Source organism: Pseudopodoces humilis, chromosome 21 (genome assembly GCF_049639895.1).
Source record: "Pseudopodoces humilis isolate 2021_Gansu_Grassland_sample_001 chromosome 21, ASM4963989v1, whole genome shotgun sequence".
NCBI classification, from domain to species: domain Eukaryota; kingdom Metazoa; phylum Chordata; class Aves; order Passeriformes; family Paridae; genus Pseudopodoces; species Pseudopodoces humilis.
The window spans coordinates 9,514,140-9,540,832 of record NC_142220.1 but is presented as its reverse complement, the minus strand read 5'-3'; the positions used below and the strand labels follow the sequence as shown (position 1 = coordinate 9,540,832).

General features: G+C 43.3%; 1 protein-coding gene and 1 long non-coding RNA gene across 3 annotated transcripts; one reads left to right on the top strand and one right to left on the bottom strand.

Annotated features, from left to right (window-relative positions):
* Positions 1 to 1,026: 1,026 nt before the first annotated feature.
* On the bottom strand, positions 1,027 to 26,675 carry LOC148182720 (uncharacterized). Of its 2 annotated transcripts, none has more exons than XR_015774352.1 (4): positions 26,605 to 26,675; positions 26,053 to 26,125; positions 25,864 to 25,974; positions 1,027 to 1,995 (listed from the first exon to the last, which is right to left on the bottom strand). It is a non-coding gene; the product is annotated as an uncharacterized LOC148182720 (long non-coding RNA). The 2 variants fall into 2 exon arrangements; XR_015774353.1 differs by lacking the exon at positions 26,605 to 26,675 and adding an exon at positions 26,459 to 26,592.
* Positions 5,151 to 22,357, top strand: LOC102114370 (myosin heavy chain, skeletal muscle, adult-like). Its single transcript, XM_088065573.1, has 40 exons — positions 5,151 to 5,190; positions 5,382 to 5,428; positions 7,376 to 7,618; positions 7,707 to 7,850; positions 7,942 to 8,098; positions 8,409 to 8,436; positions 8,535 to 8,649; positions 8,730 to 8,822; positions 9,939 to 10,002; positions 10,095 to 10,193; positions 10,283 to 10,386; positions 10,470 to 10,608; positions 10,858 to 10,976; positions 11,074 to 11,223; positions 12,183 to 12,353; positions 13,286 to 13,592; positions 13,677 to 13,762; positions 14,243 to 14,330; positions 14,424 to 14,541; positions 14,686 to 14,809; positions 14,889 to 15,025; positions 15,129 to 15,384; positions 15,869 to 16,111; positions 16,218 to 16,394; positions 16,480 to 16,625; positions 16,713 to 16,803; positions 16,892 to 17,281; positions 17,397 to 17,523; positions 17,760 to 17,878; positions 18,155 to 18,351; positions 18,767 to 18,950; positions 19,037 to 19,202; positions 19,371 to 19,495; positions 19,768 to 20,076; positions 20,228 to 20,431; positions 20,679 to 20,804; positions 20,899 to 21,069; positions 21,157 to 21,261; positions 21,401 to 21,496; positions 21,816 to 22,357. The coding sequence occupies exons 3-40, from the start codon at positions 7,415 to 7,417 to the stop codon at positions 21,969 to 21,971; spliced, it is 5,835 nt and encodes a 1,944-aa protein (XP_087921699.1). The 5' UTR covers positions 5,151 to 5,190; positions 5,382 to 5,428; positions 7,376 to 7,414; the 3' UTR covers positions 21,972 to 22,357.
* Positions 26,676 to 26,693: the final 18 nt, after the last annotated feature.

Here is a 26,693-nt window from a genome sequence, read left to right as displayed (position 1 = left end):
GTGGCAGAAATGTATGGCAGCTGGGCAGACGTAGTGACCCTGAAGCACATTGTCTCAGGTCTGGAGCAGAGCAAAGGTTTTCTGTATTGGGTGAGTTGAAGCTTGAGAATAACTTGCCCCTACAGTAGACTTGGCTGAGATTGTACAGGGTATTTCTGTGTCATCAGGGTCTTACCTAATGCCAGTACTGTGTTAGCTCGTGAACTCAGCATTATCTTGCCTCTTAGTGAAGTCTTGCAGCACTCCTGTGACTTCCTCTGATGCTCTGAACTCCGTCTCAGGCATTCTTTCTAACAAGCTCTCATCCCACCTCAGAATTTATATATAATAAATAGCATTTACCCCATTGTCACACAGTGGCAATGGATATGGATCAAACCTCAAGTTATCATCTCCTCTCTCATTTTAGCCTTTTAGTGTAGTGATAATTCCATTACATGACCTCCAAGGCACTGTGGATCTGATCAGATCTCAGCTTCCAAGGGTGGCTGAAGACCTTCTTGTATACACTGGCCCATCACAATCCCTGTAGTGACAGAGCCTTCTTAAGTGTTGAGAACCACTGGGGTTTCTGGGAGCTTTAGAACTATGAAGATGATGGATATAACCCTATGTCTACATCTCAGTCAGATCTCTCTGTTGTTTACCATGCTGAAACTGTAGAATTGTGCTTTTCTTTTCTTCTTCTTCAATTTTGTTATGGAATACATTTGGTTTTGCACCAAAGTGACGTGCATGATCCTCTGGTGTACAACTACTTGATGCCACATAATGGAAAAATTAATAGTATAAAAATTAGGTTTAGATGTAAAATGTATCAAAGACATTGTCAGTGACTCAGAAGATCTCTAAGCAGCACATCAGAGAGGCTGTGGAAGCATTCTCAGCAGGATCACTACATGCATGTTGTGTTTACATATTCTAACTGGGAACCCTCTCTTGGCAAGTGTCAGAGGAAGGAGCTACAAAGATCTTGATATAGATATTCTTATGTTCATTTATTAAAGAACCTCCCCTGTCCAACCATCCAGGAACCGCTCTCACAGTTACTATCCCACCACCTGAGCTGGGACCAAGGCCCCTTCACAACTGCACCTTCACACTCTCAGTCACACCAGGTTTCCTCACCAGCTGCAGCCCAGGTTTCCCATCATTGAGTCTCAGATGTCCAGGTCCTTAAAATAATGTAGTCATAGTGCAATAACTATCTTGAGCTAGTGCCTCCAAGGAGGGACCCCAAACAAAGGAACCACTGGGTTCTTACCCGTACACAGTCTAAGGGTGGAAAAATCTGGAGCCATCACCTCCTGCCATGTCTCTGAGTGTCCCTCACCTGGCTGGGCCACAGGTCCCCTGGTTCCTGGTTGTGCAAAGGGTCTGCAGTTCACAGTCTCTGGCCTTGGGCTGGAGCTCCTGCTCGTCCAGAGCTCAACCTGCAGCTCCTCTCCAGCTGCACCCCAAGAAACACACCCCAAATGTATCCCCCCACACATCCCTACAATACACACAACCACGAGGACTCAAATGTTCCAAGGGGACTTCCACAGGGCCGGAGACAAGCATTCCTGGGACATTTCCACAACTCAGTGTGCTCTAAAATGTGGCCTCTTGTTTTCAGACTCTTCTGAATAATCACAAAACACAGCTGAGGAGCAGTGGGATCACAGGTTGTGGCAGAAAGTGAGGCAGGTGCTGGAGTGGCTCTAGATGGCAACTGGCTCTAGGTGGCCCTGCTCATGGAGAGGAGTGGGACCAGGTTTTGTCATTCTGTGATTTTATTCTCATCAAGAGCCTGTCTTCAGGATGCCTGAATTCCATTTCCTGCGTGGAGAACATCACACTCCAGTGTGATTTCCCAAGTGCTTTTCCCAACTCCATTGCTTTTCCCAAGCTGCATTTCTGTACAGAGCAGACTGTTTCCATACACATCCTTCATTCTGTCCTGTCTTGTTCAGCTGGGCTGTGTTTTGCTTCCAGCATTGATGGAACCCAGCCCTGCAGAGATATTTAGATACAGGAATGAAAGAAAAATAATGTTAGGCAGGAACTACTTATTTTTCTTTTTGCTACAAAATTTTTGTCATTCATTACATATTTTCCATAAGGAAGGACTGATGCACTATTTAGGCACCCTTTTCCTAGGTGCATTTGATAGACATGGTAAGTCAGTGCTGCTCCAGCACTATCCCACTGTACTCAATTAATAATTCAAGTGGAAACAGGAAGAAGTAGTGGTAATTATATTTCAGTACAGTAACAGTGCAGAGTCCTCTTAAACATTTAATTTAACTCCTCCACTTAACAGAACTGTAAGATGAAACATTGCTCAAATTAATGCATCAGTTTTAAGTGATAAATATCAGACTTTTTTTTTTCCTTTTTCAGTAGGTTTAGAAAAAAAACCCTAAATACTTGTCATGTCAGTGGGAGGTGTCACAAATGAACCTGACTTGACATTTCAACCTCACTGAACTGCTTAAAGCTGGCAGTGGCAGATGTTTGTAAAGACTGAAACTTGAGCTGAACCCAAAGAAACACTTCCTCAAGATGAGGTGTGCTGAAATGGCAAATTTGGTCTGCATGCAGTAGGACATCTCATTTTTCTCCAACACCTTCCTTCCAAGACTGAATGAAAATGAAGAGCAGAGGGAAGAACAAGGAGAACAAAATCACCTTTTTCCGCTCAGTAGACTGTCACAGTTATTTTAGCAATACCTAAGCTTATCCAATGGAGAGTGTGCTGGTTTTGGCTGAGGTTGAGGTAATTTTCTTCAGAGTGGCTGGTATGGGGCTGTGTGTTGGGTTTGTGCTGAACTCAGGGTTGATGATACAGACTTGCAGTGCAGGGCTCACAAAGAGCCAAGGACTTTTCTGCTCTTTGCTTGCCCACCTTGTAATCAGGAGTGCCTTTGCTCTCCTGCAGCCTCCAGCCACTTCTGCTAATCACCATGATAGATTAAAGATTATCAAGAGTGAGCCATCTCCCTCAGTACTTTGTGAGTGTATCCCTTCAAGGACTGTGGACTTCTGTGTGTCCAGCTTGTTGAAGTACTCCTTGACCTGTTCCTCTCCCATCAAGGCTATGACTGCCTTGTTCCAGACTTTCTTCCTGCTCTCTGTGCCCTAGGTTTCCCAAAGGTCTTACTACCACAATTAGGTACCTCAAACCTTTCCATGTCATGTGCTAGCAGGGCTCTAACCCAATTCAGCATTGGCCTCACATTTTCCTTCTCCTTGAGCGGGGAGAAGAGAAAGTTCTGGGGAGACCTCATTATAGACTTCCAGTACTTAGAGGGGACTTATAGAAAAGAGGGAGAATGACTTTTTTGCACAGGCAGATAGTGATTGGACAAGGGGTAACAGTTCTTGGTAAAAGAGGACAGTTTTAGATTAGATATTAGGAAAAAATTCTTTACTCAGTGTGTGGTGAGGCACTGGCACAAGTTGCCCAGAGAAACTGTGAATGCTACAGAGATGAAAGCGTTGAAGGCCAGGTTGGACAGGGCTATGAGCAACCACATCTAATGCATGGAATCCTTTCCCATGGCAGGGGGGTTGGAACAAGATGACCTTCAGGGTTCCTTCCAGCCCAAACATTCTATGACTATAGGATTCAATCCCATTTAGGCTTTGACTTTTCTAACCTCGTCCCTGGTTGCTAAGACAGTGTCTCTTAGGTTCCTCCCAGGTTACTTGTCCTTGCTTCCAGTGTCTGTATTCTGCCTTTTTGTGTCTTGAGTTTTGCCAAAAACTCCTTTTTCATCCCTTCAGTCCTCCCAGAATATTTACCTGGATTCTTGCTGTATCCTGACCATGCACCTCAATAAAGGCAAACAGTAAAATTACCCATAATTTTCTATAGTTTCTCATGTCTGAGTGCAACATGTTTGATCTCTGACAGCTAAGGATTAAATACTTCTGGCCTTGAAAAAAGCATGTCTAGATATCTCAAGAATGACAAAGAAATTATTCTTGGTGGAATAAGTAAACTGAAGATAGCTGTGAGAAAAGTTTGTGATACTTACACTGGAGAAAAATAATATTGATGAGCACAAAGTTATATATTTAGGAAAAGCAACCCTAACTATCAAATATAGTGATGGGCACTGTTCAGCTCTCTGTTGGTGAGGTATTAACACTGCATGGTGTCAGATCTTGGGAGAAGGAAGGTAGCACTAGAAATTATGGGGGATAATGTCAGAGCTAATTAGAATTAAATAATTATTTCCATATGTGATTTTCCATATCTGCTGTGTTATTTAGAAAGGTATCGTTCACTTTTTTCCTATTTTGGGAAGAAATAAGGATTTACAAGGAAATAAGCACCACCAAAGTAAAGAATTTTTCAATTAATTAATTTAAACTGTAAATATCATTGCCAGAGAGCTCTTTGGATGCCAAAAACTAAAACTGGTCTTCAATTGATTGCATCAAAGGAACAACAATCTAGCAGACTCTTGAACCCACTCATGGATCCTGCTATGAAGCTCTAAACTCAGGATTTCCAGAATATTATGATATGCAGATGAATGCTGTTTTATATTTATATCCAGAGGTGGAATACAACTTAAAGAGCACTTAGAATGGTTAAAGGTGGCTATTCTCCCTGATATATTGCACTATATTATGTTACAACTGACAGAAGTGAAACAGAGTAATACGTAATAATCTGACTGAGGTAAGCAATGCAGACAACAGTGAAATCCACATATCATATCCAAGATCTGTAAGAAGAGAGCTCTGTGAAAGGATGACTGTCATCAGACATATGATGTCCTCAGAAAAAGCTGAAGTATGCATCCAAATGTCACTGTGCTTGTCCAGGGAATGGCTGTCCCTTGCTCCCTTAGCTCAGATTCATGGAGCATCCACGGCCTTACAGTTATTAGTGGTTACCCTCATTCCTCTAGTCATCATTAGCTGTATTTCCCTCCTCAGGAATCGTCTCATATTATTTATAGGCGATTTATTCACATAGCAAGGAAGATACCAAAATTTTCTAATTATATCTAGTAATATCACTTTCCAGTTTTCAATACATTCAGTTTGCCAGACAATGCTTTGCCAAAAACAAGGTTGGCCAAAAATACTTTGCCCAAAGACAGAGGAGGCATCTTCAGCATGCACTGACCAGACCCTATAAAAGAGTCCTTGAATCTGGGCTGCTCTGTCTGCAGAGGAAGCTTCATGGTAAGTGCACGTCGGTGGTTGGCAGAAAGGGACAGTGTCCCTGCAGTCCCACTTCAGCCCTGCTGTCCTGATGTATGTCCATGTACCTGGAAGGATTTGACACCTGTATGATAAAGCATGTTGGTATTTCCACTTTGCGACCTGGAATTCTGCACAGTAATAATGAGACATCTGCTGTTTCTGCTTTACAGCACCGATCACCTCCCAGCCTGCAAGGAATCTTCTCATAGCATAAGAGGTAAGAGCCACATTTGCTCCCATTTAAGGGACAGAAAAAGCTGAAAGATTTCTGTAGAACAGATTTCTTCATGGTGACAAATTACTGTAAAATTCTGTAGGGAGTTGCTGTGTGCCCATGTGTTCCTGGCCACTGCTCTGCTATGACAAATAAAGCATGCTGATGGTTGGACAGGCTGCTCACAGCCAGCAAGATTTCCTAAGTGGCTGTGCTTGAAGACAGTAGCCACTATGTAATGCCAGGAAATGCTTCTTGGGGATTCCTTCTGTTTAATTATGGAACAGTGAGGTAAATGATCTGTTCTGGCAGGAAGTCCAGACAGGCAGAGCTAGCCAACAGAACAGAATGTTGCAAAACCTTATAGACTTGTAATTATTGCTGCATATGAAACTGGCAGTTTCATATAAATGTTATAAAAATACTTTCCAAATGATATTTCAGGGTCATAATCTGCATGTAGGCCTCCTACTAGTAAACTTGATAAAAATGCAAAAATAGCTGTCCAACTAACCAAACAACTAAAAGGGGGAGGTACTGCTCCAATTCCTCTGGAAGACAACTGGGTAAAATGGAGGATCTGCATGCTACTAGGAGTAGCTGCAAATGTTTGTTAACATTTTGGTTATTTACCTAACTAAAAGTTATGACATGACATCTTTTCAAGCTGCCTGTTTGTCTAACTTCCTTGGAATTCAGATCCTTTCTATTACTGCCCACATGGTATTTCTTTGGAAATCCAGTACTGCATTCAGATACCTGGCTTTGATTTATAAATTCTTCAGCTGAGGTTTCTAGCTTTGCCTATAGTTATTTCCACAAACAATTAACAATTAATAAGAAGAAACAGTTGGTTGTCCAGTATTTTAACCTGATGAATTATGTGTCCTTACATGCCAGTTGCTCACATACTACTTAAGTAATTTGGGATGGGAAGCAAACAACTCTAGTGAATGATTCAGAGCATCAGCAAAAGACATTATGCTAGTCCTCAGAACACGTTCTGGACCATTAGCAACCCAAATAATCCATGGAATGCATCCTCAGGAACTTTAGATGACAACAGAGACTTGCAATTATGCTACAGAACAATGTTACCCCGGAGAAGATCCTCATATGACTTCATCCTGAAGCTGCTGAGAACCTCACAAATTATAGAAAAGGCAGTGTAAAATCCTGCAAGAAAGAAAGAATAGTCTCATGCAGTGTATGTTGTACTTCATTTTGGAAAACAGCTTTGCAGAAAAAGGTCATGAATTCTGGTGCAAGTGTCACAGTGTGACTTTGGGGGAAGGAAGGTCAGCAGCACATTGCCAGACACTCATAACATGGGTCATCAGGTAAAGACAAGTGTTTCTTTCCCTGCATTCAGCAACCATATCTAGAGCAATATGTTCAGTTTGACGCTTTCTGCTGACCAGACAGTGACATTCTGGAATGAATCCAGTGGAGATCTATCAAGATAAGTAGGAGAAAATTATGGATGAGAAGAGGCTGCAATGGTGAGGTTTGTCTACACTGGGGATGAAATTAAAATGAGGTTATCTTATTGTTATCTTCAACAAAAAGGAGATGGTTATATCATGGAAAGAGTCAGACTCTTCTCAAACGAGCAGAGTGAAAGGCTGAGGGATAAAAAAAGCCAGTTTCAGCCACAGAAATTTTGATTAGGTAATAAACAGGGAAAATCACCATCAGGATCATCAGACATTAAACTGGAATGCAGAGGGACTGAGAAATGTTTGTTCTTGGATATAATAAAAACTTCAGTAGAAAAAGCTGTGGGAACCTGCATCCAACGTTTGCCCTTATTGTACAGGCAGGTGAACCAGAGAACTACTCAAGATTCTTCAAAATCACACTTTCCATTGCACTGTTAGGATCTATCAATGAAGTGTGTGATAACAAAAAGTACTGACTAATTTGGGTAACAAATCTTCTCTTTGACAGTGTTCTCTGCTCTGGCAAGCATCACCATAGAGTGCAGCCATGTCGTCAGACGCTGAGATGGCCGTCTTTGGGGAGGCAGCTCCTTACCTCCGAAAATCGGAAAAGGAGAGAATTGAGGCCCAGAACAAACCTTTTGATGCCAAGTCATCTGTCTTTGTGGTTCATGCGAAGGAATCCTTTGTGAAAGGGACAGTCACAAGCAGGGAATCAGGGAAAGTCACTGTCAAGACTGAAGGGGGAGAGGTGAGTCAAAAACAAGGCTGAAGGACAACATTTGCTTCCCTCACTGAGTTCTTAGCTGATATGTGAGGATCTTTTGTTTCCTTGGCAGACCCTGACTGTGAAGGAAGATCAAATCTTCTCCATGAACCCTCCCAAGTATGACAAAATCGAGGACATGGCCATGATGACCCACCTCCACGAACCTGCCGTGCTGTACAACCTCAAAGAGCGTTACGCAGCCTGGATGATCTACGTAAGTGGCAGCAGCAGCTTCCTTTGGGCAGCCTCAGCAACTGCTGGGCCAGGCTCAGGGGAAGCCAACGTGCTGTGTCCCTTCCTCACAGACCTACTCGGGTCTCTTCTGCGTCACTGTCAACCCCTACAAGTGGCTGCCGGTGTACAACCCCGAGGTGGTGTTGGCCTACCGAGGCAAGAAGCGCCAGGAGGCCCCTCCACACATCTTCTCCATCTCTGACAACGCCTATCAGTTCATGCTGACTGGTGAGTGCCTCTGACTGCCGCAGAGGCATTGGACCATTGAAATCTCTGAAGGGATTCTCTGTCTCAGCAAAGTGAAGAGACTTTTGCAAAGCTTTCTTGGTTCTGACACACACATCTGTTGTGAGGTTTACTGTCTTCATAACATTGTTTCTACTGTTTTAAATGAAAGACACCTCTGCACTCTGTGATGTGCTTGGGAGGTTTGCTTGTTTAAGTCAAGCTGACATCAAGCAAAACCTTCAACTTACCTGACTGTGTTTCATTCCTTCTCTGTTGTTTTTTAAGTAGTGTATTTCTGTCTCTTTGACAGATCGGGAGAACCAGTCCATCCTGATCACGTACGTACACCCCCTGTGCGGGTCCCTGCGGGGCTGCCCGGTGCCAGGGGACCTCCTGCCTGACCACGCACCCTCTGCTTCTCTCTTGGCTTGGGCAGCGGAGAATCCGGTGCTGGGAAGACTGTGAACACAAAGCGTGTCATCCAGTACTTTGCAACAATTGCAGCCAGTGGGGACAAGAAGAAGGAAGAGAAGTCATCAGGCAAAATGCAGGTGAGTGAGGAAGAATGGACTGAATGGCCTTCATTGCCCTGTCAGCTAAAGACAGTGACTGAATTCTTATGTCTCTGCAGGGGACGCTTGAGGATCAAATCATCAGCGCCAACCCACTGCTGGAGGCCTTTGGAAACGCCAAGACCGTGAGGAACGACAACTCCTCACGCTTTGTGAGTTTTTTCTTAGAGAAGTTGTCATTTATATGGGAAAAAGGATGTCAGAACATGCTGTCTCTTCTGAAGTGTCAAAGTCAGATGAATTTATTCATTAATCTACTATTTTCTATTTTATGTATTTTTGCCAGTTAAAGTAGACTATCTAATTATAGGAAGTACAATACCGTATACAAAGGGGGCTAATTTAAATATGTTTTAATATCTATATATAATTACATATCTATCTATCTATCCATCTATCTATCTATCTATATATATATATATATATACAAATATTCTTAGTTTCTATTATATGTACTAAAGACACAATTTTGTGGAAAACAATATAATATAGAAGAAAGGAAAGATGGAGCATACAAGATAGAAATTGCCAGATGGAAATTTTGCTGGCCTTCATCTGACCAGCAAAAATATGAATCTGTGGGTTTTAGGCACAAAATGGGGAATTATGTGCCTGTTCAGACCTTGATATAAGTTGTCTAGAAAGGGGTAGGGACAGGGTTCCTTCAATACATCCTACCAGAAAACAAATTACTCTATGGCATGTTCTTTTGATTGTTTTAATGCAAAAAGCCATTCATACGTTCTATGAGATTAACTGTGACTTTCCTCAAAAAATCACAATACCAATCCACAGTCTCAGCCTAAAGCTCCTTGTTTTGGGTGTGTTGCCTCTGTCTCTACAACTCAGACAGTAAAAGCTGACTTCTGTTTTCCACAAGACCAGTAATCCTCATTTAACTTTTATGCCACCAAAATCTGCCTTCACAACATGCTTTCTGGTTAGAAAATGGCTTTCACTATATCCATGTGTTTGAATTGCAACATAAGTGACCCAATAAAATGTTTTATTAGTGGTCTTCTCATTCATGTGCATTCATGGTTATCCATTAAATAATGGTGGATAATAAAGATCAGATTTATCTACTAGTATTGGCAGTATAGAGAACTTCCCGAATTTGTTTTTTTCCTGTTTTGCTTTGTTAAATTAAAAATAAAAGTGAAACAACTTCTACATTTGAAGTCTATCCTCTGTGGAAAATATAAGGTCGCATGATTACAGTCATGGTGAAATTTTAAAATGTCTTTTTTTTCTTTCCCCTCTAAAAGGGCAAATTCATTCGAATCCACTTTGGGGCCACAGGCAAGCTGGCTTCTGCTGACATTGAAACATGTAAGAGACCACCTGACCTGACCCCATTCCTTCCTCCCTTTCCACCTCAGTATTCTTTCTCAGGTCTAACTCTGTCCTACCATCCTTGCCAGATCTGCTGGAGAAGTCCAGAGTCACTTTCCAGCTCAAGGCGGAAAGGAGCTACCACATCTTTTATCAGATCATGTCCAACAAGAAGCCAGAGCTAATCGGTAGGAAGTATTATTGTTTCATAAATTCTGAATGTGTTTAATATTTATCTTCATTCTCACACCCAGATACATCCTATTCCTCTTTACAGACATGCTCCTCATCACTACCAACCCATATGACTACCAGTTTGTGAGTCAAGGTGAGATCACTGTCGCCAGCATTAACGACCAGGAGGAGCTGATGGCTACAGATGTGAGTGTCACAGAGCATACCGGTGTGGTGAAACTTCTTTGTAGTGATCCAGAGGTGGTTTATTTGACTGATTCTGTTGCCAGAGTGCCATTGAAATCCTGGGTTTCACTGCTGATGAGAGAACAGCCATCTACAAGCTGACAGGGGCTGTCATGCACTACGGGAACCTGAAGTTCAAGCAGAAACAACGAGAGGAGCAGGCAGAGCCTGATGGCACTGAAGGTATTAGAATCTTATAGAACTCCTAAGAACAGAAACTGCTACATAGCTGGAAGTTGGCAATCATGTATTTTTCTTCTGTTTACTTTCACAAATACATAAATCTCAGCTTCCAGACTATTCATGCTTCTAAATTTCCCTTCAAGATATCACAAAATTTCAATGCTGAGACCAACAGTTGCATCTTAGAGGATATAATCTTTCAATTATCACTTCTCCTCTGTTACTTCCTCCCTCTCTCTTTGTGTTTAGTTGCTGACAAGGCTGCCTACCTGATGGGGCTGAACTCAGCAGATCTGCTCAAGGCCCTCTGCTACCCCCGCGTCAAGGTGGGAAATGAATACGTGACCAAGGGCCAAACTGTGCAGCAGGTAACAACAACCAGCTGGTGACTGGGAACCTGACTTGAATCATGTACTGTTTACTCTGGATATTGTATTTCTTCTGCTCCAATCTGCTTTGGTTTAGGTGTACAATTCAGTGGGTGCCCTGGCAAAGGCTGTCTATGAGAAGATGTTCCTGTGGATGGTTGTTCGCATCAATGAACAGCTGGACACGAAGCAGCCCAGGCAGTATTTCATTGGTGTCCTGGACATTGCTGGCTTCGAGATCTTTGATGTAAGGAGCACAAAAATCACTCAAATCTTGTAAAAGCCATTAGGTGTCAAGAGATATTGGATATTTATGGTGGTTTGGTTTTGTTTTTTTTCTTAAACATTGCACTCACTTGTAATTTCAAATTAATAGTGAATTTTTTGAAAAATATTTCTTTGTTACTTTCTGGAAGTATTTTCCTCCCTTCTATATGTCAGTGCTTTTTCCTCAGGCCAATCCATGAGCTTCAATGGATCTTTATATATATATATATTTTTTTTTTTTATATGATTCACAAGGAAGAAGCATCTGCCTTTCACATAATTAGCACAAGTATCACAGTTTTTCAATAATTTTAACTTAATATTAAAAATAGTCCAAAGACAAATAGCATATAAATATCCAAGATACAATATTACAGTGTAGGAAGAGAAAGGTAGACTTAAGTCTCACACAGAAGTTAACCAAGGTTTTGGAAAATGAGACCAATATATATACTTTTTTTCTTAAGAGCGAAAGGCTGATTCCAACAGGAAGAGTACATTGGCTGTTCTAATTCAGACTGAGAAGTTCTATAGATATTTATGGAGTGTATCCGAGTCCAATCCAGGGCTACCAAACACTGAGGATGTTTAATGTTTTTATAAGGACAATGGGAAAATTTACATAAATTAAGAGAGTAATGTAAATTTTGCCTTAATAAGACTAACAAAAAAATAGGAAATTCAATTTAAAAATAAATCTTTTTTTCAGCATAACTAAACTAGCAAAGGGTAAAAAAATAAGCCAAAAAATTCCACCACAATCAAATAAAAAAAACTCTTTAAAAATAGTTAACTGGATGTTTTAATATTAAAAGCATTTTTGTCTTGATTGGATATCCTGCCTAGGATTCTGAGATGGGATTTTGGGTATGAAGGAGAAAGCTATACAGGCAGCTCTTTATCTTGAAAATAAGTAAATCTTGTCTTTGCACTGAGCAGTTCAACAGCCTGGAGCAGCTGTGCATCAACTTCACCAATGAGAAACTGCAACAGTTCTTCAACCACCACATGTTCGTGCTGGAGCAGGAGGAGTACAAGAAGGAGGGGATTGAATGGGAGTTCATTGACTTTGGCATGGACCTGGCTGCCTGCATTGAGCTCATTGAGAAGGTGTGTTGATTACATTTAATATTTCGTTACAGAATTTCAGAATTTTTCTTTAGGCTTACTTTTTCTTACACTAATGTTTTACAAACCGACCCATTATTATCCATTTATGTTCCTGGCTATTCAAAAAGTGCCATTTCAGTATTGTATTTATATGAAAGTAAGTTCTAAAAACCTTAGTGATCAGGCTACAAATGAAGTGCTTTTTGGTTATCCATTAACAACACTGCTATTCATTTAAAAAAAAAAATTAAGTGTAATTTTTTTTCTATGGCAATAAAAGCATCAATGTAATCACACATAATTGCATGAAAAGTATTTTCTGGAAGTGAGTTTTCTGGTCTATAAAAATGAAAGATCTCTTTTCAGGAATCCAGACACAATTTCAATATTATTATTTCAATATTAACACTGGGATTTCTGAAAAATAATTTCTAACAAAAATAATAGGTGTATATAGAAAAAAAAGTACTGGGTGAACAACAATTAATAAAAGCACTATGAGCAGAAACTCTTTTGTGTAACATCCTCTTTTATAGGAATGGAAAGACATCTTCAAAAAATAAAGTTTCAGCAAGTAACTGAAAGATCTATTGATCTGTTACACTAAGGTCAATTTTAGAAAGACACCTTCAACTGTACAAATTACTTTGTGAAAGTGATAATGTAAAAATCAGATCATCTTTCAACTCATCAATTTCAAAAGTATTTAGAAAATTTTATGTGATTAATGTCACAGTATCAGTTATTAAATGCATTAGTTTCGGATGCAAATTTGTATTTTGTCTAAAGTGCGAATGCAAAAGTTGACAAAGATTTAATCCATTTTTGATCCAAAAATTCAACCAATTTCTCATTTTCCTGTACCTTACTGCAGTCCCCTTCTGATGGCAGATCTGTATTTTATCACTGCTATTTTTTGCTGCTTCTCCCAGCCCATGGGCATCTTCTCCATCCTGGAAGAGGAGTGCATGTTCCCCAAGGCAACTGACACCTCTTTCAAGAACAAGCTCTATGACCAGCACCTGGGCAAGTCCAACAACTTCCAGAAGCCCAAGCCTGGCAAAGGCAAGGCTGAAGCCCACTTCTCCCTGGTGCACTACGCTGGCACAGTGGACTACAACATCACTGGCTGGCTGGAGAAGAACAAGGACCCTCTGAATGAAACTGTCATTGGGCTGTACCAGAAATCATCTGTGAAGACCCTGGCTTTACTCTTTGCCTCTGCTGGAGGAGAGGCAGGTCAGTTCTCTGCAATGTCATCTCTTTGATGCATGGTGGTTGGTCCCCAAAGCAACCAATATTTCATTATCTTTACTTTATCAGAGGCCAGTGGTGGTGGTGGCGGCGGTGGCAAGAAGGGAGGCAAGAAGAAGGGTTCTTCCTTCCAGACCGTCTCAGCTCTTTTCCGGGTATGTAAACACCTTATCTTTTCACATATGCAGAGAATTATTCTGCATTTTTAGCTGGCTCAGACACAGGAAAAAAAGGCAAAGAAGAAACTCAGCAATCAACCAACCAACCAACCAACCAACCAAAAAATATTCTAAATATATCTTCTCTTTAGACCACCGTTGCAAACAAAAATCTTATGGAATGAAAAATGACATTGTAAAAACCTAAACTTACACTTAATATAGACATAAATTTTGTCAAAAAATGTGCCCACTTTCTATCCTTCATTAAGTTGATGGCAAGTTTTTATTATCCTACAAGATGATGTTTAATGCTGAGAATCAGGAGGAACAGAGCAACTAACTGAAGCATTCTCAGCTGACAATTTTCAGCCCAGTCTATCTCCATTGATGGGTCTTTCATGTAAAATTCAAAGAATAAAAAGGGTCATTTTTTCCACCTTACTTACAAATGCACACTGAATCACAATCCCTCAGGAGAACCTCAACAAGCTGATGACCAATCTGCGGAGCACTCACCCCCATTTTGTGCGCTGTATCATCCCCAATGAGACTAAAACACCTGGTAAGCTGCTCAGGCAGAAAGATCCTTGCTCTGATCCATCCATTCCCCTCTGCACTGCAATCTGTGCCATTCATTTGTGCTCTGCATTGCCAGGTGCCATGGAGCACGAGCTGGTGCTGCACCAGCTGCGTTGTAACGGCGTGCTGGAAGGAATCAGGATTTGCAGGAAAGGGTTCCCCAGCAGAGTCCTCTATGCTGACTTCAAACAGAGGTGAGAGCTCTGTGCTTGTCAGCATCATTAACAGCAATGTTGGTTCATTCATGGGTCCATTTAGGCTGTGTTCTAATTTTAAAAAGAGCTGGTGGGGTTTACTGGCTTGGAAAAAAATAGCCTTATCTTCCTCTGATTCCACAGATACAAGGTGCTTAATGCCAGTGCCATCCCCGAGGGACAGTTCATTGACAGCAAGAAGGCTTCTGAGAAGCTCCTTGGCTCAATCGATGTGGACCACACCCAGTACAAATTTGGACACACCAAGGTACAAACCCCCCCATTCACTACATCCCTGGGCTTTGCTCTACCTGACAGTGATGTGCTACAACATTCCCTTTCTCAAGGTGTTCTTCAAAGCTGGGCTGATAGGGCTCCTGGAGGAGATGAGGGATGAGAAGCTGGCACAGCTCATCACCCGCACCCAGGCCATGTGTAGGGGCTTCCTGGCGAGGGTGGCATACCAGAGAATGGTGGAGCGCAGGTACACCTTCCTCTTCTTCTGTTCAAGTAATTTTGCTCTTGAGGTAAAGTGCTGACATTCACCAGACTGAGAATATTCATTATACCTTTTAATTATGCCTAAGGGAGTCCATCTTCTGCATCCAGTACAACATTCGTTCATTCATGAATGTCAAACACTGGCCATGGATGAAGCTGTTCTTCAAGATCAAGCCCTTGCTGAAGAGTGCAGAGTCTGAGAAGGAAATGGCCAACATGAAACAAGAGTTTGAGAAAACCAAGGAAGACCTTGCAAAGTCGGAAGCAAAGCGGAAGGAGCTGGAGGAAAAAATGGTTTCTCTACTGAAGGAGAAAAATGACCTGCAGCTCCAAGTGCAGGCTGTGAGTATCACCATTTATTTCCCACTCAGAAAAGCACCTGCTCATTCTTACCACTCTGTCTCAGGCAGAAGGCCAGGTGTCCATTATATTAAATATGAAACTTAGCAAGTAGTGTCTTACAGGAGTGTGGTGAACTCTTGGATAGATAGTAAAAGAAACACAGGGCTTCAAGTGGGTGTAGGGGTTCCTGCTTTTCTGAGGAACATGCCATCTATAGATTTCCACAATACAGTTGTACCTAAACCACCTACTCCATTAATTATCACAAGTACAAATTCTGAGAGATATTTTTTAAAGAGTAAAAACCAACAACAACAACAAAAAAAAACAAAAACTTGAGCTTTTATAACTGAGAAATTGCATACCTATTTCCCAGGCAGAAAACATGACAACATTTTAAAGCTGTTTGAGTGGATAGGCTAAAAGATAAAGACGAGAAACATTCAAATATTATAATCAAACAGAATCTTTGTCTCCCCATCAGGAAGCAGATGCTTTGGCTGATGCTGAGGAAAGGTGTGACCAGCTCATCAAAACCAAAATACAGCTGGAAGCCAAAGTCAAGGAGGTGACTGAAAGAGCAGAGGATGAAGAGGAAATTAATGCTGAGCTGACAGCCAAGAAGAGGAAATTGGAGGATGAATGTTCAGAACTGAAGAAAGATATTGATGACCTTGAGCTAACACTGGCCAAGGTGGAGAAGGAAAAACACGCCACCGAAAACAAGGTATGAGGTAGAACCTGTTACTTGCACTCCAGAAAATGGGTTAAGTGCTATTACAGAACTTTGGTATCTATTTCCTTGATTTATATTTCTTCCCTTCTTCCTAAAGGTGAAAAACCTGACTGAGGAGATGGCAGCACTGGATGAGACCATCGCCAAGCTGACCAAAGAGAAGAAAGCCCTCCAAGAGGCCCATCAGCAGACCCTGGATGACCTGCAGGCAGAGGAGGACAAAGTCAATACTCTGACCAAAGCCAAGACCAAGCTGGAACAGCAAGTGGATGATGTAAGCACACAGACACAGAGCAGGAACAGGACAGGTATGGAGCCTGAGCTGGCAGGTAGAGCACTGAAGGTCTTGTTGTGTTCAGCTGGAAGGGTCCCTGGAGCAAGAGAAGAAACTGCGCATGGACCTGGAGAGAGCAAAGAGGAAACTGGAAGGAGACCTGAAGCTGGCCCAGGACAGCATCATGGATTTGGAGAATGATAAACAGCAGCTGGATGAGAAACTGAAGAAGTAAGTGTGGCTCTGGGGCACCTGAGTGCTGGGCTGGACCACTTGTCTTCTTCCTTTGAGCTCTAACACGGTTCACTTGGCCCAAAGGAAAGACTTTGAAATCAGCCAGATCCAGAGCAAGATTGAGGATGAACAAGCCTTGGGCATGCAATTTCAGAAGAAAATCAAGGAGCTGCAGGCAAGTCTCTGTTCCTTCCCCTCCCTTGCTCAGGCTCAGCTGAGGCAGGAGGAGGGCACGGGTGTGAAGGGTCCCTCCTGTTCTGCAGGCCCGCATTGAGGAGCTGGAGGAGGAAATTGAGGCAGAGCGAACCTCTCGCGCTAAAGCAGAGAAGCATCGGGCTGACCTGTCCAGGGAGCTGGAGGAGATCAGCGAGCGCCTGGAGGAAGCAGGAGGGGCCACAGCAGCTCAGGTGGAGATGAACAAGAAGCGTGAGGCAGAGTTCCAGAAGATGCGGCGGGACCTGGAAGAGGCCACGCTGCAGCACGAAGCCACGGCTGCCGCCCTGCGCAAGAAGCACGCGGACAGCACCGCTGAGCTGGGGGAGCAGATCGACAACCTGCAACGTGTGAAGCAGAAGCTGGAGAAGGAGAAGAGTGAGATGAAGATGGAGATTGATGACTTGGCCAGCAACATGGAATCTGTCTCCAAAGCCAAGGTACACAAATATTTTATTGGCTCTTTGACCCAATGGAATACAACACAGTTCTTGTACCTGGCCTTCTTTAGAGTGTGGATGGTTAACTCATCACTTTCCCTATGCTGAAACACAGGCCAACCTGGAGAAGATGTGCCGCACACTGGAAGATCAACTCAGTGAGCTTAAGACCAAGGAAGAAGAGCATCTGCGCATGATCAATGACCTCAATGCCCAAAGAGCTCGTCTGCAGACAGAGTCAGGTGAGACAGCAACATCTGCATGTACAGATTAATAATGTCTCAGAGTTACTGCAAAAATTACTCTTCTGGGCACATGGTCTGTTCAACACACTTTGGGTCACATCTACTGAGAAATGCTTGAAATGGGATTATGAGTTTCAGCATGGACTGTGAACCATCTGGTTTTACATCTCCAAATTTTTGCAGTGTCACCATCAATGGCATCAAAACCATTTTGTATCTGCATATTTTCTCAGGTGAATATTCACGCCAGATGGACGAAAAGGATGCTTTGGTTTCTCAGCTGTCAAGAGGCAAACAGGCTTTCACCCAGCAGATTGAGGAACTCAAGAGGCATCTGGAGGAAGAGATAAAGGTGATTCCTTCTCCCAGATGTGCTCCAGACACTTATGTGACTATTGAAGCACCATGATGAGACAGGGAAAAAAATCTCATGTAATTTGGTACATGTCATCTCATTCTAAATTTTACCTACAGTTTATCCACTACTCTTTTTTTCAGTCCCAGCTTCCTTCCTCATTGAGTGCATGGTTGTCTATTTCCATATAAGCATAATCCAGTGTCCAATTAATATTCAGTCAGATTTCCTGGGATATTTCAGTTCCATGACCCAATACCGTTGTTTCTGCAGGCCAAGAGCGCCCTGGCCCATGCCCTGCAGTCCGCTCGCCACGACTGTGACTTGCTCCGGGAACAATATGAGGAGGAGCAGGAGGCCAAGGGGGAGCTGCAGAGAGCCCTGTCCAAGGCCAACAGCGAGGTGGCTCAGTGGAGAACCAAATACGAGACAGACGCCATTCAGCGCACGGAGGAGCTCGAGGAGGCCAAGTACGTGGGGAAAGTGAGGAAGGCTAGCAGAGATTAAGAACAGAAATACTTGGAGACCACCGTGACATTGTCAGGAGGAAGTCACTATTCTCCTTGGGGTGGGGGCAAAAGGAGAATAGCAAATAAATTCTGTAATGCATGGGGTGTGGGAGAAAAAATCACAGGCAAACATGTAGAAGACAGAGACTGGCAGAGAGACACAACATAATATGTAGAAAAATGGAAGAGGAATGTGAACCAGAGCCTGTGAAATGGCTAACCATGGTCTTGAGAAAAGCATCACAAAATTGAATTGCCTGCTGACTGTGACCTGCATTTACCAATGAACTTGTAAGACATCCTGTTACGAAAAGCTAATCAACCACATGCGAAAACTTCTCCTTTTCTCTTAAAACATAAGATATGTTTAACACAGGAAGAAGCTGGCCCAGCGTCTGCAGGATGCAGAGGAACATGTTGAGGCTGTCAATGCCAAATGTGCCTCCCTGGAAAAGACAAAGCAGAGGCTGCAGAATGAAGTGGAAGACCTGATGATTGATGTGGAGAGATCCAATGCTGCCTGTGCTGCTCTGGATAAGAAGCAGAAGAACTTTGACAAGGTCTTTTGGCCTCCAGCACCAGCACTCCTGGCCAGAGCATGCCCCTGTGATGGCCACAGCCTGACTCACACCCCGTTTCTCTTCAGATCCTGGCAGAATGGAAGCAGAAGTATGAGGAAACACAGGCTGAGCTGGAGGCCTCGCAGAAGGAGTCGCGCTCTCTGAGCACGGAGCTGTTCAAGATGAAGAATGCCTATGAGGAGTCCTTGGACCACCTGGAAACAATGAAGCGGGAGAACAAGAACTTGCAGCGTAAGTCCCTGGCCCTCTGCTCCCCTCGCTGGCCTTTCTCACAAACTCCTCTATCTGCCACACTTAAGGGCTCTGGGCCTGCAGGACATGCCTGGCCCCTTGGTGCAGCAGAGCCTTTCTCCATTCAGCTCTGTGCCTGACCATGCTGCTTTTCACCCTTCCTTGCAGAGGAGCTTTCCGACCTCACGGAGCAGATTGCAGAGGGAGGGAAGGCAATCCATGAGCTGGAGAAAGTGAAGAAGCAGATTGAGCAGGAGAAATCTGAACTGCAAGCCTCCCTAGAGGAAGCTGAGGTAAAGCCCTCTGCTGTTAATTGACTAGTTACAACACAGTTCAGAGACTTCAAATAACATTTATGTAATTCTATGCATTGAGAATTGATTGGAGGCATAGGAAACAGGGTTTCTTCACACCACTAAAATTATTGAATCCACAGGTATGCTTTTCTTCTCCTTTATTGTTAGCTCAGACCACTGGTTATACATTATTCATTAAGTTAACAATTTATGTAGAGTTGTTGACATTGTAACTTTCTTTTAATTAACTGTGTTTTACATTTTTCTAGGCCTCCCTGGAACATGAGGAGGGGAAGATCCTGCGCCTGCAGCTTGAGCTCAACCAAGTGAAGTCTGAGATTGACAGGAAGATAGCAGAGAAAGATGAGGAGATTGACCAGCTGAAGAGAAACCACCTCAGAATTGTGGACTCCATGCAGAGCACTCTAGATGCTGAGATCAGGAGCAGGAATGAAGCCCTGAGGCTGAAGAAGAAGATGGAGGGAGACCTGAATGAGATGGAGATTCAGCTGAGCCATGCAAACCGCCAGGCTGCAGAGGCACAGAAGAACCTGAGAAACACTCAGGCAGTGCTGAAGGTATCACGTTACAGACCAGGTGTTCACTGGTTTCTTAAGCGGCTACAAATATTTCTCTTTTACACTTCTATCTTTTCTATATTAATATGAAAATGGAAAATAAGTAAATAGGAAGAATATGCCTCCCAATTTGTCGTATCTCTCTTTCCAGGACACCCAGATCCACCTGGATGATGCTCTCAGGACACAGGATGACCTGAAGGAGCAGGTGGCCATGGTGGAGCGCAGAGCAAACCTGCTGCAGGCTGAAGTTGAGGAGCTCCGGGCAGCCCTGGAGCAGACGGAGAGGTCAAGGAAAGTGGCTGAGCAGGAGCTTCTGGATGCCAGTGAGAGAGTTCAGCTCCTCCACACTCAGGTAAGTTCTAGAACTGAAGACATGTAACACCTACAGCATTTAGAGAATTGAAATTACCAATAGATCTGTTATCCTTTTTAGTTGTAATATAACAATTAGTCTTCAGCAGTCTCTCATTGCCATTTATCAATTATTTGTATTCTTCATATAAAAGTGTAACAAAAACAAAATAAAAATAGGTAATTTGATTTTTCTAAAACTGGTATGAAGCAACTGGACAAAAATATATGCTTTTTTCCTTCAACAGAACACCAGCTTAATCAACACCAAGAAGAAGCTGGAAACAGACATTTCCCAGATCCAGAGTGAAATGGAGGACACCATCCAGGAAGCCCGCAATGCTGAGGAGAAGGCCAAGAAGGCCATCACAGATGTGAGTTGGGCACTTCTGACATTGCTGATGATGAATGTAGTCTCCCCAAAATATCTCCAGTCCTTAAATGGCTTTGACCTTTCATTCTGATCAGGCTGCCATGATGGCAGAAGAGCTGAAGAAGGAGCAGGACACCAGTGCCCACCTGGAGAGGATGAAGAAGAACCTGGACCAGACAGTGAAGGACCTGCAGCTTCGTCTGGAGGAGGCCGAGCAGCTGGCACTGAAGGGAGGGAAGAAACAGATCCAGAAGCTGGAGGCCAGGGTGTGTAGGGCTGGGGGTGTGCCTGAGTGAGCGTGTCCTTGCAGAGACATTGTCAGGGAAGCTGCAGGGATGGGTTTGTCCTTGCAGGTGCGGGAGCTGGAAGGGGAGGTTGATGCTGAGCAGAAGCGCAGCGCTGAAGCCGTGAAGGGCGTGCGCAAGTACGAGCGGAGGGTGAAGGAACTGACCTACCAGGTAAGGCAGGAGGGCTCCTTGGGCTGATGCACCCTGATTCGATCAAACAAAAGATGTTCTCATGGACTCCAAGGATAAATGCTATATTGTGGTGTGCAGAATGCAATAATTTTCTCTTCCCACTTTGCCAACACTGCAGTCTGAGGAAGACAGGAAGAATATTCTCAGGCTGCAGGATCTGGTGGACAAGCTGCAAATGAAAGTGAAATCCTACAAGAGACAAGCTGAGGAAGCTGTGAGTATTGCTTGGGGAAATAAAAAAGCATCTCTTCCTGTGGGTGTCACACAGGTGTCCCAGAGAGGAATATCAGAAATTTTGAAAATCATCAGCTGAGGAGGGGGACAGAAATGACAAATTGAAGGGGTGACACAGTCCTGGTGAAGCTTGTCCCAGTAGGATCCTGAAAAGGGGAGGATGAGGAGCTCTGTGTGAGGCTGGTGTGTGAGCACTGGTGGGAGGGGGATGGAGAGTTGCAGCCCCATAAGGCTGACTTGCAGCAGGAGTGAAACCCTTGTCCTGTGCTCCTGAGCCCTGACTCCCTTTCCCCACACAGGAGGAGCTGTCCAATGTGAACCTCTCCAAGTTCCGCAAGATCCAGCACGAGCTGGAGGAAGCCGAGGAGCGGGCTGACATTGCAGAGTCACAGGTCAACAAGCTCCGAGTGAAGAGCCGGGAGTTTCACAGCAAGAAAATAGGAGAGGAAGAGTGAGGATGTCACAAGGCAGCAAAGTGACCTGAGGGATGCACAAAATGTGAACCCTCTATCACTCCCTCCTGCAACAAGAGTTTATAAATTTGTCAGTGTCTAAGGGCTAAAGACCGTAGATTTCTTTGCATAAAAAGCAGTAGTTATATTTTAGTTTTGCTGTTATTTAAGTGTTGACTGTGTTCAAACAATTAATATTCAGGAGTAAACTCCTGAATTTTCTGGAGTAAGATTCTGAAACTCCAGTACTCCAACTACAGTAAGAGTAATAGGCATGAGAACACACAAATTTTTTCACACTGTACCACAGTGTTTCCCAGCAATGGAATTTGTGATTTAAAGTTAGAATATATAAATATTAAATAAATAATGTTCTTTAGAAAGAGAAATTGTAAACCTATGTTTTACAAGTTTAGAAGCATACATGTCAAAAGGAACTGTTTTTATTTTCCAACACTGGAATTGAGAGCAACTCTGTTAACATGACACCATATAGAAATCTCCAAGTCTGACACCCTGAGGATACAGAGAAGCTCTAAACATGGTGTTTCCACACTGCCAAACAGTGCTTCCCATTTTCCTTTCACAGCAAAGCGTGAGCTTTTTTGTATAAGGGAACTGAAAACTGAACCTGTTTTCCTTTTCATTCCACATGGGGTAACACTGCAGAATATAATGCCTGAGCAGGACAAAAATGAGGAAAAGCTGGCCAAGAGGAAGAGGCAGCAAAGACGTTTCCCAGCCCCAGCCATTCTCATCAGTCCAGAAGGGCTATGCAGCCTCAGGAGGTGGTGAATCTGGAGAACACAGAGGTTTTCCTGAACCAGAGCAGAGGTTGTGACCAGTGGGACATCACAATGACACTCACACTGGAGCTTCCTTAGTCTGGAATAGGTGTTGAGAGGCAAGCTGCACAGCAAGCAGCAGTGCAGCTTCCCAAACCATTCACTAGACCCTGGCACATCAGCTACTGCTGAGGGAACAGTCTACAAACAGATGTGGGAATGGTAAATGAGACTTGGCTTTGACTAAGAGACACTTACTGGTCCCTTGAGGTTCCTGACTATCTCTACACCTCTACATTTACAGGGAGTACTTCAAAGAGCTGTGAAACGGCTGGGGAAGGGAGCTGGAGATACTGCACAGCCTTTTGCACTGACCACAGCAGTCAGTGTGTTAGTAGCAACAGTGCTCAGGACTGGGAACAGTCCTCCCAAACACACTGAGGTTTACACCCATAGAATCCTTCCATGTTACAACTAAATATGGAAGTAGTTTGCTAGGCAGCAGCTAAATGTATTTAAGGAAAAGATGACACCCTGTGTTGACTCTTGTGTCACTGTAAGTGATGCTCTTTAGAGACATCATCTCTATGTGTGAAGCTGTGAAAACTTCATCAGTGCCAGTGATATCTGGGCAACAAGGAAAAGAAACCTTGGTATCTTTTTAAACCTGCTGACAGACTAGTAAATATCACAACAACTTTGGGGACCGTATTTCAATGCCAAAACTCCCTGTTCCCTTTGGAAAATATCACAATCACCCTCCAAAATGAACAAGCTGCTCTGGCTGTGGAACAATCAGGGTGCACTGGAAGCACCTGAAACTGTTGGGGCTCCTCTCTCACCTGTAAGAAATTATGGCCTGAGGGTTTGTTCCTAAATGCTCAACTGATGAAAGGCAACATTGCAGGTTCCTGAAGAGACAACACCTGGGGCCAGAATTCCAACTGCACAGGTGGGAGAGGGAGAGAAATCACACACCTGGCACTGTGCTGACCTGGCCTTGCCATTTGCCATCCTGGAAAGCATGGCTGGAGACTTTTTGGAATCAGAGGGGCATATTAAAGGGGTGAGTAAGGAAAACCAATTTCTCCTCACTTCTGATTTGCTGCCTTGCCTGGAGGACAGGAGTCGTTTTGCATCAACACACTATTTCTGGAGTCAGGCTGCTTGTGATCTGAAATGTGCTGATGCACAGGTAACTGATCTTGAAGGAGCATGGGCCCATAACTGGCTGAAAGAAACAGCTCTCAGAGAAGGTTTAAAATAGTTGCAGCTGATGAGCTCCACTAGAGCTGCTGCCCCATGTGGCCTGTGGAGTTCTCTGACCTTCAACAGCTTGGGCATGGACAACTGTGTCTCCTGGGCACAAAAGCATCAGCACTTTAAGTGACACGAAGACATGGAGAAAGTATTTCTGACCTGAAGACACAGGTTTCTCACAGAGAATTCTTGCCAACAATTCAGCTTTCCAGCTCTCCAAGTACTCATTGTCTATGCCCTTAGCCCACAGCAACACTGCCTTGACCAGAAAGGGCTTTCTTCCACACTGGCAGAAAATATGGGGGCCAAGGATTGAGGGACAGAAAGGAAGAAAGAAGCAAAGGAGGTAGATGGAGCAGGAGAGGGAGAGCAGAGGACAAGTAGATTCAGTACATACTGTAAGAAAGAAATGGAGAAAGAGAGTGAAACACAGAAAATGACAGAACAAAAAGATGGAGGAAGATTCTGAGAAAGATGAGAAAGAAAGCAATATTGAGAAAATGATACTGAGATGTGGAGCAACAAAATTCATGAAGAGGAGGGGAGAAAGATACAGAAAATAGAGGTTGAATGAAGGAAGAGAAAGGGAGAGGAAGAGAGCAAACAATTCAGCATCATTTGGGTGTTGGTACCTGACAACCTGACACTAGTCTTAACTCAGCTGCTTTTGATCACTGCTCTTGTGAACCCCCTGTACAGCAACCATATCATTCCAAATTCCCTACAATGGGTGCCTTGCTAAGAAGACCAAGAGAGTGCCTTGAGAAACAAATCTGTTTTCTGAATCTCTGCTGTGTCCTGGTACTGCAGGAGGGGCAGGCAGCTTATGTGTGGTGCCTCCTCACATCCCAAGGCCTTGTGAGCAGTGATGTTACAAGAAAAGGCTGAAAATACTGAAGTGCAGCAGCTCAGGAAAGCAAAAGTGCTCGTGGGGACTGGGAAGGATGAGGAGAATGTGAGACACTCATTGGAGAGAGGAGAGAATGGGTTCACAATGTGGGCTTGGCATGACACCTGACTACCAGTTTGCAAGCTGGTAATACCTCTAGACACAGAATCTAAAAGTGATGGTGTTCATGGCAGACATTTATGTCTGTGCACAGGGTATTAGAACTCAAGCTAGGCAGGAAGTGTTTTCATCCTTAAATGCTATTGGAAATGTCCAGAATTTCCTCCTCTTTTGGTATTCTAAAGCACTTTTTAATGTTTGTCCCATCCTGGATGATACCTGTCTTGGCTAGCCAAAAATCTGTCCTTAATGAAGAATGGACTATGTCCATGCCTCCACATTGAATACAGAACTACTGAAATCAAACAAGGAGATGCTTAGAATTAACACAGAGAAAAACCTGGTTTTCCTAGGAGTGATTTGAGATTGTGAATAAGCCCTTGTGGGAGTGAGGGGAAAACAGGCATGAAAAACATAATATAGCATAACCTACAATAGTTCTGTGTGTAACTGCCTGAACCTTACTCTCTAGCAATTTTTAGGTTTTTGAACCTAAAAACTGGTTTTTAGGTCATAAGTTACATGTGACAATTCTTAAGAAGAGTACAGCCACATCTCAGACAAGAATAATATGTATATTTCTTCAAATCATGACATTCAAAAGCAAGGTTATCAAAAACAGATGCCTTTATGGCACCTATGGCAATCTGTCAGCGATTTCAACTGCTCAATGTGTTCTCCGATGTTTTCTGGGAGGAGCAATCACTTCTGCAAAACTACACTATTTTAGTAACCCTGATTTCCTTTTGATCCAGATCTACCTTCGACCCCTTCTATCACCTGCTGCCTTTCTTCTTGACTGTTCCACCCAGACACCACCCAGCCTGCTCACCCCACACACCTGTTCCGTAACAGGAGCTCCTCAGCTGCTTTGCTGAGTGATGGAAAGGGCACTCTGAAGGTCATGTCCTCATCCAGGACCCAATCTCCAGATCTCTTCTCTGGATGCTTCCTGGAAAGACAGGAGGAGCCTAAGTAACTGTGCAACTTTGATACTCACTCAGCACCTGCCCAGGTGTTATATTTTTACCTTCTGCTCCACTTCACAGTGAAGTGATGCTGAGATATCTTTGGAGCTGCAGTTTCTCTCTTCCTTCTCTCTCCTGAAATACAGAAATGTGAAATGTTATATATGTGATATATTATACTATACCATTAAGCTATACCATAAATGCATTGCAAAAATTAATCTTGAAGCAGTCTCAAGAGAGTACAATTAGGAGACAGAAGCATCTTCACAGTCCCTCCATCCTTTTGATGCATGGGACAGGGCAGTCTTCACAAGTTCTAGCCCCAGAAATACTAGCTTACTTTTGCCATGGCTAAAATTTCCCTGTACCTATTCTGTAACTCTCCCCCTGAGTATTTTTAAGATCCTGGGGGTTCTGTTGATTAACCTGTTTAACTCAAAAAACAATTAACCCTTCCAGTCTTACCTCATATGGAATTCTTGAGCTGCATAGCACTACAACACCACTTTGGGCATGACACTTCCTACAGGGAAGCATGCATTTCACTAAATCCATGCACTTCATTAGTCAACAGGAGAAAGGGATGTTAGGTCGAGGGAAGTGTGTCCTACCATCTCCAGAGTCCAGTGCCCAGCTGCATCTTAATAGTGGGAAGTGTTGGGATGAGAAGCCTTGCTCTGAATGTTCAGTGTTTCAGCAA